General features: G+C 35.3%; 1 protein-coding gene across 2 annotated transcripts in view; it reads left to right on the top strand.

Annotated features, from left to right (window-relative positions):
- The first annotated feature begins 217 nt into the window (after positions 1-217).
- Pect (phosphoethanolamine cytidylyltransferase) overlaps positions 218-19,276 on the top strand; it is a 185,846-nt gene continuing 166,787 nt past the window's right edge. For both annotated transcript variants that reach the window (XM_090385653.1, XM_090385652.1), the window contains exons 1-3: positions 218-471; positions 11,898-11,940; positions 17,959-18,004. In XM_090385653.1, coding sequence (XP_090241779.1) covers positions 356-471; positions 11,898-11,940; positions 17,959-18,004 — 205 coding nt within the window. In that variant the 5' untranslated portion in view covers positions 218-355. The remainder of the gene's footprint in view (positions 472-11,897; positions 11,941-17,958; positions 18,005-19,276) is intronic.

Genomic DNA, 19,276 nt, shown 5'->3' with positions numbered 1-19,276 from the left:
GTGATGCTGCATCTTCATTGCAATTTTCCTTGCTATTGCTAACGAATGCTTTCAAAGGACCCAAGGTTTAGTGCCACTGGTACCAACCATAACTGTAGCACGTGAGAGGTGCTGCAAACTAACACAAACACACGCGATCTGTGATATGACGTCATGACCTTGCGAATGACGTAGATGGCACACCTTTTTCTAAGTCAGCTATCGCGCGAATGTTTTAGTTCTTGTGCGATGGTATACGCGTGTTAAATTTACTCTGGAGTGGTGCGAGGAAAATTTTCATAAAATCAAAGAAATACAGAAAATTTATATCACCTCGTGTCCTTTTAAAAATACGGTAGTAACCAAAGTTGACAGTATGGCAGGGAATACATATGTAAATGGTACCGAGAAAAGGAAAATGTGCAGCAATGGAGAACATAAAAATAGCTGTGATAAAAAGCCAAGACTTGTGCGAGTTTGGTGTGATGGTTGGTAAGTAACCCTGTATTACAATTTACTTTAGTAGTAAGCGGCCTATAAATTCAATCGGTTAAATATAGCTATGCATTTTTATATTTCGTTGCATAGAGTAGCTCATCGCATCATGCATGCTGTAATGTACACCCTACTATCACTCACTACTATCATTCAGTTGATTATATTGCTGTAATTTTTCTTACACGAAAATTAATACACGTAGGTGATAGAAATTCGATTTAGCTTGAAATTTCAGCTTCGATGTGTGGATTAACGTGAGCAGCTTATATGTATATTAAGGAGGGTTACTGAAGCTGGGGATCATTTAGGAAGCGCATCTGGAAAATCGTCAGAGGTTTTCCACATGTTCCTGTTATCCATTTGTCGTACGGTTTCCTCCACCTGAAGTGTTTAACCCCCCTTTTCCCCCTCCTCCATATGACTGTTGGTCCTTCAAATAGTTCAGGCGTTTCCAACAAAAAAAAAAGTAATTAAATACATTGCAATGATTATTTTATTATTTTTTTTTTTAGCGCGCAATCAGTATCAGTGATATGTGGTACACATCACTGACATTGTTATTAATAAATGTGATTGATCGTAAAAACATATTTTCCATGTCTTTGCAGATCTGTACGACCCTTTCATATAGCAAGGAAGGTAATATTTTCTTGTTTGCAGTATGCACTTAAAAGTCATGCCATCGTACTACTTACCGGGGTATTTGTTATTACATATATACTTTTCTTTTCTTTTTTTTTTTTTTTTTTGCTGTAATCTGGTACGTAGTATGTTAGTTCAATGAGAAAGACTATTTCTAATTTATAATTAATAGGTTAAATTCTAATAACCAAATGTATGCAGCTAATTAGTTAGCAAAAATGCATATATAATAGTAACCAGGTGTAAAGTAATATTTTGTAATTAAATATCAGTGTATCAAATTCACTAATTTTCTTTTATATCATTTAGGACATTGTGAAAGGACAAGGAAGAAAATTTAGTGTAATTTATTCCAGTAAAAAAAATTTAATTCTGAATTTGGCTTAAAGATAATTTCAATTCTCTCTCTCTCACAACTACAGTGCAATATGAAATCCCCAAACACGAAAGACTTGTTAACCCATGTCATGCAGTGTATTGGTGCTGGCATGGTACCGTGCATGGGTTGAAGGACAAGTATGGGGGGAGGAGGGGGTGCCAGAAACTTTGCTCTAGAGACTAAACATGGATTTCACTACTTCAAGCCTCCAATAAGCAATGTGGTGGTATTGCACCGGTTGATGAGAGTCATCTACCACCTATTACTCATATCACAAGTAGTGTGGGCATATATGTAAGCTTATTACAATAATTAATTTAGCCTGAGAGTCTTTTCTATTTATATCTCTTTTCCAGTGGTTATTTTTAATTTTCAGGGTTTTTTTTTGAAGCAGTTTGCTTAAGAAAAAATGCCCCCATTTCTTCAGTAAATGAATGCAACTGATATATATGTAACTGATTTGCAAATGTTTCAGACACCTGTATTCTTTGTTTTTCGCAAATAGGATTACATTTTTCTAAGAAACATTTGACTTTCATGGTGTTTCAAAGAATTATGTTTTCCTGTTTAAAATATTTGAATGAATTTATGAGAGGAAAAGAAATACAATTTACTGAACTGTCAAATTGATCTGCTGTGCCCCCAGATTATCACTACAAATAATGGTGCTTCTATTTCAAAACATTGGTGTTTATTCATAATGTAGTACTGTCATTCTTGTAGCTGTTTTGATAGTGTTGCTATCACCTCAAAGAGTGAAAGAATAACTAATCATTACACACATACATTACAACCATAGGTTAACACTGAAAGGCAGAGATGCTTCTTTGCTAATTGCAGTGTCACTGTTACCATTAAGAATGGTAGCAGTGACACTGCAATTCAGAAAAATGCCAGTAGTTCTGGTAAGCTTTTATTTGTAGTGCAGTGAAGTAATTTGATCAGTGAACCGAAGTCATATTTTTGAACCTTGGAAAAAGGTGAGAAAATGTTGGTAAAATAATGTTATCTCTTCAGCATAGTTTAAATTACCATTTTTTAATTAGGGCATACACTACCTTAACATCTACATAACTACAAATAACCTTTATTTATGGGAGAATTAATAATCTTGCTGAAATCTTTAGACTTTATGACAACCTCTAGTCTCCACAAAACGCTCTCCACCAGTTCTCCAATATTTTCTGCAATTCAGTCTTTAAAGTGGTGACCAATTTGGGGGCAGTTACTTCTATGTGCACCCCTTGATCCAACTCACCTCAGAGGGTCTCTAATTGATCAAGGCCAGAGATCTGGACTAGCTAGTACAACTTTTTGACACTCATATCCTCAAAAAAGTTTGTCACAACATGACCAGTATTACGTGGTGCATTGCCCTACTGATACTGGTATGGGCCTTCCCCAACATGCTGGTCACAGACCAAACCTTGAAAGATAGCCCCAGATCATCACATCATACTACCTCTGTTGGGATGATGTAGTCTAGCAGGTAGCTTTTTCCCTGAATTTGCCACATTTAGGCAGCCTGTGTACCATGGTTCATCACTCCAAAGTACAGCTTCCATTGGTCTACAGTCCAAGAAGAGTGGGCCTTACACCAAGCTAGAGTGTGTGGCATTAGTTGTGATGATACAACTAATGTGCAGCTGTCCAACTGTGTTAACCCATGTCATGCAGTGTACTGGTGCTGGCATGTGTCCCAGTTGTCTCACTGAGGGCTGATGTGTGTGTGCTGCAACAATATCAACCTGCATTCTGAGTGGATGATTCTTTGCAGGACTCTCCTCTCATGTTTTTTGTCAACTTCATAGGATTTTCTGGGTTGTTTCACGAAGTGTTTCAGCATCGGTCTGCTTCTATTTGTAGATTACATTACAAACTGATTGCTTATGTGGCTCCTTACCATTAATATCTGGACATTCCTCCACTGATAGTGACATCCTGTTCAAGCACTAATGGTAGGCAGTGTACGTTATAGAACCATAACATAAATATAACATTTAAATGAACTGAAATTAAAAAATAAGAAAATTCCAAAATAACTGAACAGAGGAGGCCAATTAGCAAAGTGGATTTTAAATGTCTCAAATTATTATTATAGAAATTTTTGCTGCTGATGACCATAGTGAATTAGATTCAAAAAATAGACATGGATTTAATAGAAGACAAAAAAATAAAAGGGGAATTTGAAAAGTTCTTGGTGTGAGTATGAGGGGATAGTGATGCAGTGTTAAAAATTTCTGTATTTAATGTATAACACTTTAAATAGTAACCTACTAAATTTCATCAAGTTTCAATAATGTTTCTTTTTTTTAATTACAGGTCCTGAAGTCAATGGAGTCATGTGAATGAGGAAAGATGGACAAAACCAGTCACTGTGCAGTCATCCAATATTTGGAAAAAAAAGAACTAATGCCAAAGGCAGTTCATGAGGATGTGGTTACAACATCGGGGGAAGATGCCCCTTTCTGTTCCTTGGTTAAGAAGTGGGCAGCAGAATTTAAATGAGGGAGGGAGAGAGAGATCCTGGAAGATGACCTACACTGTGGAAGACCTGCAATGCCTATTGCCCTAGTAGTTGATATGGTGATGAGTGATCGACAAGTGACAGTTCAGTATATTTCCAGCATCTTGGGCATTTTATCTGAATATGTGTACTACATAATAACAGAGGTTCTTGCTATTAAAAAAAATGACAGAAGATTAAAAAAGCACGAGTTGTCAAATAAAATGAACATTTGTATCATTTTCTATATTTTTGGGATGCTGATGGAGTGTTGCTAATGGGTTACCTTCAGAAAGGCCAAACATTCACAGTGACATATTATGTAGACCTTGTGAGGCATTTGCATGACAATATGAAAGATAAATGCCAAGAGGAAAAACTCATCTAAGGAGTCTTGTTCCACTAGAACAATGCACCTGCTGACAAGTCCATCATTGCCATGGTTGCACTGTATGAGTGTGGCCCTTTGACCATCTCCCACATCACCAGGTCTAACACCATTGGACTTCCACCTATTTTGTAATTTGAAAAACTTCCTGGCCTGCATCCATTTTCCCACCGACAGTACTGTCACTGTTGTAGCGGATGCATTCCTGGAGGCTCAGGATAAAAGTTTCTTGGCAGCTGGAATCACTGTATTTGCAGCTTCAGTGGCAAAAGTGTTTTGACTCTAAAGGGGATTGTGTTTAAAATTAGCATGTTACCAGATGCCTCAAATATACTCTTCATACTTGGGCCATGAACTTTTCAAATGTCCCTCATAACATGTATAATCATCAGATGAAATACAAGTAGCTTTCAGAGTGAAATACTCCATTGTCATTCATATTTCAAAGGAAGGCAATAAATGATATGGAAAACCATGCACAAATAAATTATACATGATGGGCATATATTAGCTAGGGTCCGTTATCACCATGTCCACATTCAAACTGGCAGTATTTTCAAGTTATTGCAAGTTTTGAATGAGAGGTTCCCTTAAAGTTAACCATTATTATGAGCAGTAGATGCTACAAAATCTGTGAAGTTTTAGGAGGTTTAATTAACAAAAATAAAATTAATACATAACTGAAATTTATTTATATTAATTAGTGAGTGAAGAACCAGTAAATAATTTATATCATTAAGAGAATATGTAACAGTTATGAAGTACATCAAGTCAATTAAAACAATGTTATAATGTGAGCTTGAACATGCCTGTTTTTAAATTGTAAAAATTTAATACCATGTTTTGAATAACAAATTCTTAACTGTCATGTTTAGATATGTTAGTGTATATGAATAGTGCACCTATTGTCTCCACCATGTCCATCTGTCACATGTAATAACTCAGATCCTAGTGGGTATATTTTCATGAAATTTTATATTTGAGTCTTTTAAAAGAGTTGTTGAGCCATCTGAAATTTCATTAAAATTGAACAATAGCAATCCAGCAATTTTTTATTTGTATTATTATTTTTTTTTGTCCCCTTATAATAACTCATGCAATTTCATGGATTGCCATGAAATTTTATATTTGGACTTTTTACAAATTTTCCAAGCCATCACAAATGTCATTAAAATTGGACCAATATAAATTTTACAATTATTATTTTATTTCTCTGTCCATCCATCAACATGTAATAACTCAACTGCAGTGGATTGGTTTCAGAAAGTTTTGTATTTCGCCCTTGTAGACCAGTCTGACAATCCTCCCCAAATTTCATTAAATTCAGACCACTAGAAATGTGGCAATTATTATTTTGTCTGTCAGTTTGCATATAATAATTCTACTCCTTATGGATGGATTTTCATTAAATTTTATATTTAGATCTTTCAGAAAGATTTGTTGAGCCTTTCCAAATTGGACCAATAGAAATCTCGCCAATAATCTAATAGAAATGTTATTATTACTAATATTTTTTGTACGTGTCATATAGTCTATCAGTGTATTGTATCTGAAGCACTAGACATTGTTTGTTGCTATGTACTGGTTGGAGGAATGAATGGGCAGTGAATGAAGTGTGGGTATGCTAAAATGAAATGTTCTCAGATCGCTTTCCCCTTCCCTTTTTTTTTTAAGAATTATTGTTATTTGCTAACATGCCTGAAATATAATGCACTGTATTCATTAATTAATTGTTAATTAATGAAACAATCTGATCATGAAGAGAAGGTTTAGACGAAGTTAAAACTACATTATTATTAGTATTAGTATTGGTAAATAATGCAATGAAGCAGACTTATACAGCATCAGTCAGAAAGAGACATCCCACATCACCTCTAATAATTTGTCTAATTCATCTTTAAATATGTTAGAGTAAGGATTCCATAAACATTTAACTTAATCCATCCATTCAGTCTTAAACACCTTAGTCATATTTTGCAGGCACCTAGTTTCCAGATGCTGCAATTAGCAGAACTGGTCTCCCTTTAAAGAGTACCCTTTTGTTCCCTCTCACTAATCTTGTTTCTCTTCTCTCATCTGTTCCAACAGATCCTTATCCTTCCTGAATCAGTTTCTGATGAGTATTCAGTACTTAAGATGTGGGCCAACCATTGCCATTTACTGTGTGCAATGGGATAATCACCTGCTTGTCATTGCTGGTCAAAAATACCTGTATATCTTTGAAAACCCCATGAGCTGTCCTGCACTGTTCAGAGAACTTCATGTTCAACTGCACAGTTTTCCCCAAGTTTTTTTTTTTTTTTTATGTTCTCTACAACCTTGGGTGTGATACTACACAGTTGGTATGTTATTCTGGGATTACCACTATCCATATGCAGTAACTTACATTTATCAATGTTAAAACTTGAATTTCCACTTCTTGGCCCATCTGCCTAATTTCTAGATCTCATTGCAGTAGCATATCCCAAATACTCTCATTAACCCATCTGCCAACCTTTGTATCATCTGCAAACTTAGACATTAAGCCTGATATACCTTCGTCAATATCATTAATAAATATTGACAACAATGGGCACAGTACTGAATTCTGGGGAATTCCACTAATAATGGAAGACAAAGAAGACCATTGATAACCACTCTGTCTTCTTCTACTCAATCATCTCTTTATCCATTGTAATAACGTGCCCTTCATGTTGCACGGCTCCAGTTTGTACAGCTGTCTTTCGTGCGGAACAGTATCAAAAGCTTTTCCAATTTTAAGTATATAAGTTAGAATTATTTTTTACATCCAGTTCCTTTGTTAATGTGCCATAATATCAAATTAGATTAGTTAGATAATGTCACCCCTCAACAAATCCATCCTGTGATTACTATTTAACTGCATTACTTCTTTAATCAGGCTGATTCCATTGTTTTATCTGAAACAGTAGACAGGGCTAGAGATCTGTAATTATTCATTTTCCCCACCTGGAAAGATATTTGCACATTTCTAATCCATAGAGACTTCCTCTTAATCCAAGGATGCTCTCATAATTATGACTAAAGGTTTGCTTACCTGTTTTGCTTCTTCTTTCATCTGTAATTATGCTATTCATGTCTAGTGAGCTAGCTTGGCCTATTTTTCATCCATTTTCTTCTAGTCTTAACATAAGCAAAGAATTCTTTGCTTATTCTCTGCATTCTTAACCAAAGACTTCTTGCAAGCTGCCTTAACTTGTGAAAAGTCTAACCCTTGATGACTTGATTGTAAACAGTTTCTACTTACTGTAAGTTTCTGTATCCTTTGCTAATTTATAGTCATCCTATGCATTTTTATTTTCTGCCACCTTCTCATCAGTTTGTCTGACATCCATTTAGGTCTAAACCTGGAATAATAATTTGGTATAAAAAGCTTAGTAAGGTTATTGCCTTGAATGCTTCCCCTATAAAATTTGCAGTCGGAACATCATCAGTTGGTCCCACTGATGTGGATTTAAAAATTGTCCGAAATCACTATAGTTGCCTTTATGAAAGCAAAATCCCTTCCCTTTACCTTTCATAGTTGTTATATTTTTAAGTTACTCCCACATCAATATATTATGATCACTGCCACCTAGTGGTTCCTTTACTTAGACATAACAGACGATTCATTGCTGCTAAATCAGATCAAGAGCATGGCTTTTTTCTCATTGCCTCTCTAACATGATGATTTAGAAAACAGTCATCCAGTGTTGGAAGGGGGAGAGGAGTTAATCTTCTAAATTTGTCAAGAGGCAGCATATTGTTATATAATTTGTTACCCGCCTAACAGCATTCTTACTAGAAATTAACAGAACAAGCAGAAATTCTTCAAATTATAATATAAATTTCTTGGATTGTATATGCAATTGTTGCTGGAATTTATATGGTGTAAAACTTGCCCTTATTATGCCTGTGGTTGTATCCTATCAGATATAAGATTTAGTATAATTTAAGACAGTTGATATATAAAGCATTAGAAATGAATTAAGCAGATTAATCCTTTTTAGAGAAGTAAAACAATGTCAGCAAGGTTAGCTTCATCTCCAATGATATCCTGAATTGTCAAATGGTTTGTATGTTTGAGAGAGATAAGAAAGTTTTACTTCTACTGGTAATGCGTGCACTCAGTAGACATCTGCTTAAACTTCTAGGATTCAAATATAGGAGGAGCATTCAGATATATCACTTCCATTTAGTAAGTAGCGATGTATGTCTAGCGTGTATCCTCACAAGGACAAATTCTTGCCAATTTTTTGTGGAGATCAGATGTCCAGAATTGTAAAACATGTTTGATCTTTATGAGTTTATTATTTGTATGTGTGTCCCATATTTCTTTTTATTGCACATGATATGCCCCTATAGAGGATTGATAGCTGGCAAGTGGAAATGAAAAATTAGTCAAGTCAGGTATCCATTTGATTTTTGGTAATTGATCAGCATGTTCACTTCCCCAAATTCCAGAATGTTTGGGAATCAAGAAGAGAATAGTGATTGTTTGCTTTCTTGAATTTTTTTGTAAACTGAGATCTGATTTTTATTCACAATATGATGCTTATTAGAGAATCCAATTTTCAGTGCAATAGTTGCACTTAGCCAAATCAGTAAAATTAGCCAAATCATCAAAGAATCAGTAGAACTTACTTTTTGAAGCAGGAGCAGGGTCTGAATTCTTATATCTTATTTAAATGCGTTTAATTCTGCAGTAAAATTGCTGCATTCAGTTAATTGGATAGGTTGGGACAATAGTATCAGGAAAGACAACTGCTACATCAGCTTTCGTGTCAGAGTTTGGACTACCAGCAGTAAATTTACAAGAAATGTGCATAATTCTGGGGGTATATATTATGCAGTTATTGAATATTAAAATCTACTAAGGATTTCCTTTTTCCATTGACTAAAATAGTTATTATGGACTGGTGAGCAGACTGAAGCTCATGGAGTGTTCATTGTTATCAGTTTGCTTTTGAATTTTGATAAGATCATTATTCCAAGTGTGTGTGCCTAAATTATAAATCAAGTAATCCAAAACCAGCTAAATGTGTCAAATCAAGTAATCTAAAATCAGCTGAATGAGTCAAAACAATTAATCTAAAACCAGCTAATCTATTTTACATGTTTTTCTTTTTACAGTAAATTTTCCAATGTGCTTCAAAAAAATCATTTCCAGATGGAGTGAGAGGAGAGACTGTATTTTGGTAGCTTAGGCAAGTAACAACATTTTTCTCCTAAGACGTAATGCAGTTTCATGAACATCAGTGTACAGGCTGTGGACTTAGAATGTTATAAAAGCTCCGCAGAACAATTCTGACTGCATTATCTTGGATAATATTTGTACATTTTGGTGCACTCTTTCTAGCTGAATCATAACAGTGGCCCCATAATCAAGATGAGGCACCTTCATAGCCAGGTGGGCAAGAGCAGTGGTGTGTAGCACACGCTTCTTGATTAGACCAGGGTTCGAGCCCGTGACCACCAAAAATGGAGGATGTGGAAAGGTCAGGGAATGACTACCACATATTCCCGGAGCAATATGGCCTTAGTTGCAAATGCTCCTAAAAACCAAATAACAATAATCAAGATGAGATTTGATGAAGGCTCTGTTTAGATGGACTGGAATGATTCGATCAGCACCCTAAGTCATGTTTGAAAGGCACCTACACCATCTGAGCCCATTGAACTTAGCTCTACATGAAAAACAGAATCTCGGAAAGTTCCTCATATTAACATTTTTAAACCTGGACTTTTCTAATGGCAAATGACATTAAAAAAAAAAAAGTCTTTGATGAAAATTCATTTGGCCATTCTAAAGTAATGCAGCTTGTTCTATTATTGCTTACTAGTATAGCTACCTCTAAAAACAGCTTTTAATCAAGGAAGATGGTTTAAACTAAATTTGATTTTTGAATACAACCACAGATTTTCATTGTTAACCCTTCTGCATATTAAATACTATACTGTATTACATTTAAAATTACTTGATACACTGTATGGCAGATGTGATTGTAAACGATTGCACTTTTTTTTAGATAACTGGAAACTGTTGTGGAAGTGGATAGTTTGAATAAATTTAAGGAAGAATTGGATTAATAGAGGTGATGGATAGATGAGTTAGGTAGTTTTTTTTTTTTTTTGGCTAATGTTTTATAAGCTTGCTTTAAAAAAAAAAAAAAAAAAGGTGCTGTTTAAACTTTCTTATACAGCATCATTTATCACTACTAATACTCATAAGTAATTTATATATTGTTTCTTCTAATCAAAGAAACCATATATAAGATTTAAAATAAAATCCTCTTTCTTTTACTTTATAAATTGTATAGTTAACCCTGAGTTTGGTGTGAGGTCAATGAAGCCCAGTTCATCATTTCTTGCTTCATATACTCCTTCCACACAGCTGAAAACAACTAATAGCTGGTTTTTGAAATTTTTATTTATTTATTATTATTATTTTTTATTTCTCCACTGAAACTTCCAGTAATCTCTATTAATTATCACAATTAGGAAAAATTCATGATTAAGTTAAACAACTGTATGCATATGTTGATTGGCATCTGCTATGTATAGTAATTTATAGCAAGCTGGCTTTACTGCTGTGTACTTTCCTCCAATCAGTAACACTCTTCGGCTTTATGATTATGCATCATCTGGAACCAAACTATTGATGCACTTCGCATTTTATGCAATGAGTGCTCCTATTTCATCTATGTTCTTCATTATTTTAATGAAGAACATAGATGAAAAATCTATGTTCTTCATTAAAAACACATTTTTAATTAATTTTTGAAATTAAAACTCCCTTTAGACCTGTAATCTATTTACAATGTTCAGTGGAGCACAGTTTTTAAATTTGCATTTGCTCACCACCATTAAAAATTAATGTTGGTGAGCAAATTAAAGGGAGTTAATTTCAAAAATTAATTAAAAATATGTGTTTTTAATATAGAACATGGATTTTTCATATTTGTGTTCAGAAAAATATCGAAAATAAACATGTCATAAAGATTTAACAATTTTGACTTATATTTTGCTGATTTTTCAAATTTTCCAGCACACAGAGGAATTTCAATTTTTTTTTTTTATGTATATAAAACCATTTTAGATATGGTTTTATATACATATCCAGCCTTATCTGCCAAACACTTTGTTTTATCTTTGTAAAAGTAACTCCACGGTAATTTAATCGTACTTCTAAATAGACCAGCTGCTACACGAACAATGACTATTTATTGAAGTATTTTTAACTAGCACCATTGACAACTATTTCTGGAAATTATACAGTTTGAGCCAGTGATGCCAAGCATATTGTTAAATGATAAACAACAATTTGGAAAATATGCCCATTCTCTTATGGCATAGCTTAATGGTTAATATTATAGCTATTCATTGAATTCAATAGTATGAGCATGAAAATATTCTTATATCATTTTAAAAAATATATTCGAATTAATAATTGTATGTTTTATAAATAATAAAAGTTATTCTAAGCTAGTTTTGATTTTATGTTTCAGCTATGATATGGTTCACTTTGGTCATGCTAACCAGCTCAGGCAGGTAATATTTTTAGAAATTTAGAACAATAACTTTTATTTCTCATAGATATTATGATATTAGATGTGTGCCTACAATTAACATTTGTAAGAATACCATGTGTATAATAGTAACAATGTGAAATGCAGATTTGTATTTGAGGAGATGGATTTGAATAGTGATGGGCATCAAATTGTTTGATCATTTAAATTCTTGAAATTGCTTGATTACTGATCATTCAATTATGAAAATCATTCAGTTATACCCACTGGAGTCAAGTTATGAAGAAATTAAGCTATCAGAAAAGGGGAAGTTTCTTGATTTCATGTTTATGTATCAGCTGATTATAGTTTGTGTTCTTTTTAATTGAGAAATAAGAAGATATTTGCTAAAATGTATATTATAAATTGTTAATTAATATTAATTTATTATAATTATTTACTGTGTTTTTCACATTGCACTTTATTGTATTTTTCTATAAGTTATATATATTTCTCTTTATGGCAGATGATTCTTTAACTTCCTGAGATCTGCATATAGTGATTAGAGCTGAGTTTTATGGCCAGATACTATTGCCCAATACTACCCATAGATAAACTACAAGAAATGTTCAATTTAATGGACTAATGCAACTTCTAATTAAGCCGAAACTCATGGAATTTATGAGGATATCACATAACGTAATATAATTTGTATAAGTAAATTGTATTATACATAAATACCAGATGTACACTGAGTGATCACTGAATTATGACCACCTACTTAATACTTCATAGGTCCTCCTTTTGCCCTCAGTACAGCAGCTATCCGACGTGGCATTGATCCACATCAGAAGATGTTGGAAGCATTCGGGAGGTACAGCCAACCAAGCTGTGTGTAATGTGGCTAGCAATGCAGGTATGGAGGTGATTGGTGTATCCAGGCACCTGATATGCCTTACCATAGTGTCCCAAAAGTGCTCTATGGGATTGATACTGGATGAGTTCGGAGGCCAATCGCTGGAAGTCAGAACTGTGTTCCTCAAACCATTCCTGACAACAAGTGCCTGATGGCTTTTGGCATGTTGTCATCTTGGAAGACACCATCTCCATTCGGAAAAAAGTATAACATAGCGGGGTGTACACAGTCAGCAAGCAGTTGACGATAGTGGAGACCACGGATACGTTGTTCCACATGCACCAGTGGTCCAAGTTCCTGCCAGTGAACCATGCCTCACACCATACAACTGCCTTCACCAACTTGCACTTTTGATACCATGCATGATGGATGAAAAGCCTCATGTTGTTGACGTCAAATCCCTACACGACCATTCACGGTGTGGAGTAAATAACGTGACTCATCCGACCAGTACACCTTCTTCCAGTCTTCTAACTTCCAACTTGCATGTTCTTTGCACCACGAGTCTTTTATGCTGATGAACCATGGTTAGGAGAGGATGCTGTAGGGGTCATCTGCTAGTTATTTGTTATTTTGGTTTTTTTTTTTTTTTTTTTAGGAGCATTAGCAACTAAGGCCATATTGCTCCGGGATATGCGGTGGTCATTCCCTGACCTTTCCGCATCCTCCGTATTTGGTGGTGATGGGCTCGAACCCCAGTCTAATCAAGAAGCGTGTGCTACGCACTGCTGCTCCTTCCCACCTGGCTACGGAGGCGCCTTCATCTGCTAGTATAGCCCATATGTGCGAGTATGCGACGCATGGTCTTGCCAGATAATGTTCTGGGTTGTTCCATGTTGTATTGGGTAGTCAACTCTTCAATAGTGCTGCGCCTGTTCGCCTGTACGAGTTATCGGACCCGGCACTCACTTCTAACATCAACTTTTCGCTGACCTTTGCAGTTTTGCCGTCGGGTCACTGTTTGACCATTTTGATGCCAGTCCTGTTAAACTTTAACTATGGCAGCTCTCCAACACCCCCACCAATTCAGCTGTCTGGGAAATTGAGGCACCAGCTCATTGAGCACCCACAATCTGTCCTTTATCAAAGTTCGATAAATCCTTCCTTTTACCCATCACGCTCGGAATTTTACTACCTACTGAACCACTGAAACCTTATCTATGCTACGTAGGTCAACTAGCTCTGCACCCTTGTATCTCACATGGTCAGTGGGTCACATTTAGTTTTCATGGGGGTGGTCATAATTCAGTGATCGCTCAGTGTGTGTGATGCATGTAGTTGCATTAACAAATGACATTTGCAGACCAGCTCCCAGTCTTTCCAGTTTTACTGGAAGGTTTATGATTTCCTCCGGCAAGATTTCTTTTCTTCCATTTTAGTCAAGTTTATGTTATTTAATTTTTTAGAATTTTCAGATATGCTTATATGTTATGTTTTATTTATCAATATAAACCAGAACTTGCCATGAAGAAACATCTGGAAGGTAAAACATTTGTAATCAAATGCTGAGGTTGAAAGTGCAGCTCATTTATAGCTCAGAGCCTGATTTTCACAGAGATGGAATATGTATAAACTTAACGTTATATTGGAAAAGTGCATTAATAGATATGGTTTGTATGTTGAGAAATAGTACTCCAAATACTCAATATAAATATACTGATGGTATTGATTATCGACAAGACAGATTCACATAAATAAATAGAACAAAAGAAGGATGTTAAATAGACTGCCACGTTTCTGAGATTTGTGTACTTTTCTTCACTCATCAGATTCCAGAAAACTTCAAAATTCTGTTTTCAGTTGTCTGTCACTTGCAGATGAAGAAAATTGTTTTTCACATGAGATGAATCTGATGAAAATAAGGCATGGCAGCAATACCAAATGAATGAATGAAATTACTGGTTCCGGACTTTTAAATACTTGGCAGTGTTGATCAGTTTAGGGGTATGTTTCTTCTTTAAAAATCTGAGTTCCTGTGTTTTCGGCTGAGACTATATGAATTAATATCACTTTGAAAGAATTAACACAGCCAATTGTTTTAGCAGTTGTTTTTGATTTTCCTTGCATTTATAAGTTGAGTTCATTGAGTTGATTAGCAATATTCATTCCATCGTTGCTTGTCTTGTTTCAGAAATGAAAAAACATTTTTCACCCGGAGAAAGCAAATCATACTATATACTTCATCTATAGTCCAGATTTCTGGTTGCTTTGCTATTTCCTAGAGGAAAAAAAAAATTAGAAGATCAAATCAACACATAATGTTTGCATCACCTCGGTCCACAACATTCACTAGCAACATTGTCACCACAAAAGGAAATTGAAATCTGCATAATACTTTCAAATAAAAAGTTGCAGCCTAAGGAACCTTATTTTTTGATTACTCTTCATATAGCATTTTTATACAAAAATATCAGTTAAAACATTTTTGATGTGTTTAGAAATGGAACCCCATAATTAGCTGAGTTCTGGTGTATTATAAATCTTTTTTATTTTATACTAGCCATTGATTGTCAGCCTTCTTGTAGTTTGTCAATAGTAACTATATCTTAACCCTTCACAACACAAACTACAGTATATGTAATTTCTGGAAATAATCTAACCTACCTTATGTTTATAGTCATCTGAATTTTGTGTGTATATATGTTGGTTGATATAGGGATCTTCAGCTAATGGCTTGGTTAGTCTGTGAAGCTGTTCTGTGAGGTCCCGCTAGCCAAATGTAATGATAATAACCATTGTGTAATGTTACCTGGTATGTGGTTCTCAATGATTCAACAATGTTATAGCAAAACAACATCAAGCAATGACAGGCTTGACACAACCTATCATTGCTTAATTTTAATTGTCTGCTGTAATGATATTCAGCCTACTCTGGGTATGCCACATCTCACTACTTAACATTTAGTCTATTCTTGCAGTTGCTATGATCCATATTAGACTTAATGTTGAAGTTCTGGTAACAGTAAAAGGGGACAAATGTCACAATAATATTTTTTGCCTATGCTTCTAATCTATTTCTGAAATTACAGATATTACTCTTTATCTTTCTGAAAGTAATATTATTATATTGTAAAACTGATAAGAATCATTTAAAATCATAAATAAGATGCTGTCTTTCAAAGGCACAGGATACTATTCCTTGCAGGGACAGCATCTGGTGCTTGTACTTCTACTTCCATGGAGTTTCCAGTATTATAGCCAGCTCCTTGTAACTTGAGCTACAGAATAAGCAGCTAAAATTAGTCTACCAGTGTATATACACTGTAACATAGTTTCAACAGTGTGTATTCATATATTTTACTATGCGATGCAGAGCAGAACAAATAAAATTAACAAGGTGCAGTTAAAATAGGTTTAATGTCAAAATGCATCAGTAAACAGTAATACAAAAGAGCTTTTGGGCAGTATGTTGCCCTTCATCGGTTTTTAACAGTTAATATAAAAGTCTAGAAATACAGAACCTATGTGCATGCAATGGCAGTCATGTATGGTGAACTGCGTGTAGCAACAATTAGCTGTTAGAAGGCAAAGCTTGTGGCTGTGATGTATGGGAACGTTGTGATTGCCAATGTTTGTCAGCCATAAGGATTGTTGCTTCAGTAATAGGATGACACACACGACATCCTCTGTTTCTGTTAAAGGAAGTATTAGAGCACAAGATGTGCAGTGACTCCAACCAGGTGTGACACCGGTAATGGCAGGACCGATCGATAACCATGACATTGCGGCGTTGGTTAATGTAGTGTTGGGTCGACCAGAAGTGCTCAGCAATGGCCGAGTGTTCTATGTCCGCTTAACGAATGGCTCTTTCGTGTTCTGAAACACGATTGCTGAGTCTTCTGCCAGTTTCCCCGATGTAGCAAAACGACATGAGGGCACACATTTGAGGACAGCAGTCTATCATAAGCCGATGTGTGCTAGCCAATTTACCAACTACGGTCAGCACATGCACAGCCATCTTCTCAGCCCTGTTAAATCTCGCCTGGACCCATTCTAGTTCTGTGGATGAGAGGCACACTGAGATTGCTAGGGCCAAGACAGATCTTGCAATGTGTGGCTACCCACCAGTACCTTAGATAGGTGCAACCTACAGGACCGTTCATGGTAATGACTCTGCCACGACCGCCTTTATCCCTGACTACCCGAACCTCTCACAGCAGGTTTCTAGGGCCTTAAAATCTCATGGGATAAAGTGCTTAGAACTGCCGGGCAGGAAGTTGTGATTCCTTGTCTCCAAAGTAAAAACATCAGTTCACATCTTGCTGCAGAGACATTGACCCATACCGCGATGTGATGATTTATCGATCGGTCCTGCCATTACCGATGCCATGCCTGGTTAGACTCACTGCACACCTTGTGCTCTGATACTTCCTTTAACAGAAACAGAGGATGTCTTGTTCATCGTATTACTGAAGCAACCATCCTTATGGCTGACAAACATTGGCAATCACAACATTCACATACATCACAGCCACAAGCTTTGCCTTCTAATAGCTAAATGTTGCTACACGCAGTTCACCGGTGACTGACTACATGACATACACGACTGCCATTGCATGCACATAGGTTCTGTATTTCTAGACTTTTAGATTAACCATTAAAAACCGATGAAAGGCAACATACTGCCCGAAAGCTCTTTTGTTTTACTGCTTACTGTATGTACGTATTCATAAAATATATGAATAATAATGAATCCACAGTGCGTAAGCCTTTTCAATTATAACAGTGTATATATATTATACCATTAAGGATTTATTTCTCTGAGTGCCTTTGTGATCCAAATTGTGTATCATAAATAAAGATGTCAAAAAATGTACAGAAAATGAAGTGAAAAAAAATAGTTAATATTTTGTTAAATGAAAATTAAAGGTCATTTTATTTTATTTTATTTAAAGAGAATTTTTCTCTCTAAATTTTCTTCAAAATTAGATTAAATAAAAATTGGCACCTTTCTGTGCTTACGTTAACAATTTAAATATGCAGTTCAACTGTTAAGAAACATTTTTGTTTTTCTCTCTCTCTCTCTCTCTCTCTCTGCAAATAAATGAGAATTGAAGATTTGCTTAATATAAGAGAATGTGTTTTATTTAAGAAATTTTTTTTTGCAACTAAAAACAGCAAAATGAAATCTATTTTATGTTGCAGGCTAAAGCAATGGGTGATTACCTGATTGTTGGGGTGCACACTGATGGTAAGTAAATTAATACGGCTTATATTTTAAATATGTCCGTATACACACACACATACATCAAAAGGTAGTTAAAAACTTTAATCAAATATATGAAAATTCAGAAAGTCATAATAGAATGAAACAACTAACAGAATATGAGAGAAAACTTCAAGTTTCAGAGGAACAAGTGTTTCTTGAATTTGTTGTGAAATAGTAGAGGCCAAGATTATGTTTTTCACAAGTCCTAGAAAGTTCTTTCACATGACTTGTTTTCATGAAATAAAGTCTGCAACTGTAGCTGGCCAAAAATTCCAAACCACCCAGCATGTAGAGTATATACAAATAATATAAAAAGTTCATGGAAATAATGCATTTATCTTGGCTGAGCTGGTGACAGACCAAAAACATCATGGGGGCAGAGGCTACGTGGAACATAGTGTTTGTTGTGAGTCCAGAGAGGGAAGTGGAATGTGCGAGTAATGAAATATAGCTGCCTGCTGTATATGATCATTACAGTGTTTTTAGGTAATCAACTATGAATGATGTCATACAAGTTGCAGGTACTGTCTGTTGATGATATGAATAGTTGTTGCACATCTGTAGAATATACAGAAAGAGAAAAAGTTCTTGGAATAAATTTATGTTCACTCATAAGATTTCATTTTTTTTCACTTGATTAACAAGATAGACAAACAAACTTGTCAACCTGGAAGGAAAAACTTATCCTCCAGGGCTAAATGGAGCAACCATGGACTTAACAAACCAGATACCATCCGAACCTACAGATCGTCCGTCGCTGGCAGAGGGATGTTTCATACTTATCCACTGTCAAAAGGCAAAAGAAAAATGAATAAGAATGCTTTTCCACTCTTCCTGATCATACACTCACTAACAGATCAACCTGTCAGCAAACTGTTTCCCTCTGTTATACAAAGATGTCTGTAGTACATAGCAGTTCCCCAAAAATGGTTCTATCTAAGATCTGGTGATCTGCTAGTAGAAACCATGCATCATCGACAGTCAAGTACTTCTGAAAATGTTGGTGCTTGGTGGGATTTCCATTAGAGTCACTCCACATACCACACTGAATACCTTAAAAGGTCATTAGAGAATGGAATCTGTTAAACAGCCCAGGGGAAGAAACTGCACAAGAACTGAAGATCCAAAATGTTTTGCAGGTCAAGAGAATATTTACTAAAAAAGAGGGGAACACTTGTCCAAACATGCACTCTCATACTCACTGTTAATACCCCGACTCCACTAAAATCTGAAAAAGCAGAATACCTCAACTAT

The sequence above is a fragment of the Mastigoproctus giganteus genome, chromosome 12 (genome assembly GCF_048544385.1).
Source record: "Mastigoproctus giganteus isolate SK-2022 chromosome 12, ASM4854438v1, whole genome shotgun sequence".
In the NCBI taxonomy this organism is placed as follows: Eukaryota; Metazoa; Arthropoda; class Arachnida; order Uropygi; family Thelyphonidae; genus Mastigoproctus; species Mastigoproctus giganteus.
The sequence above is the reverse complement of the archived record's forward strand: the minus strand, read 5'-3'. Positions and strand labels throughout refer to the sequence as shown.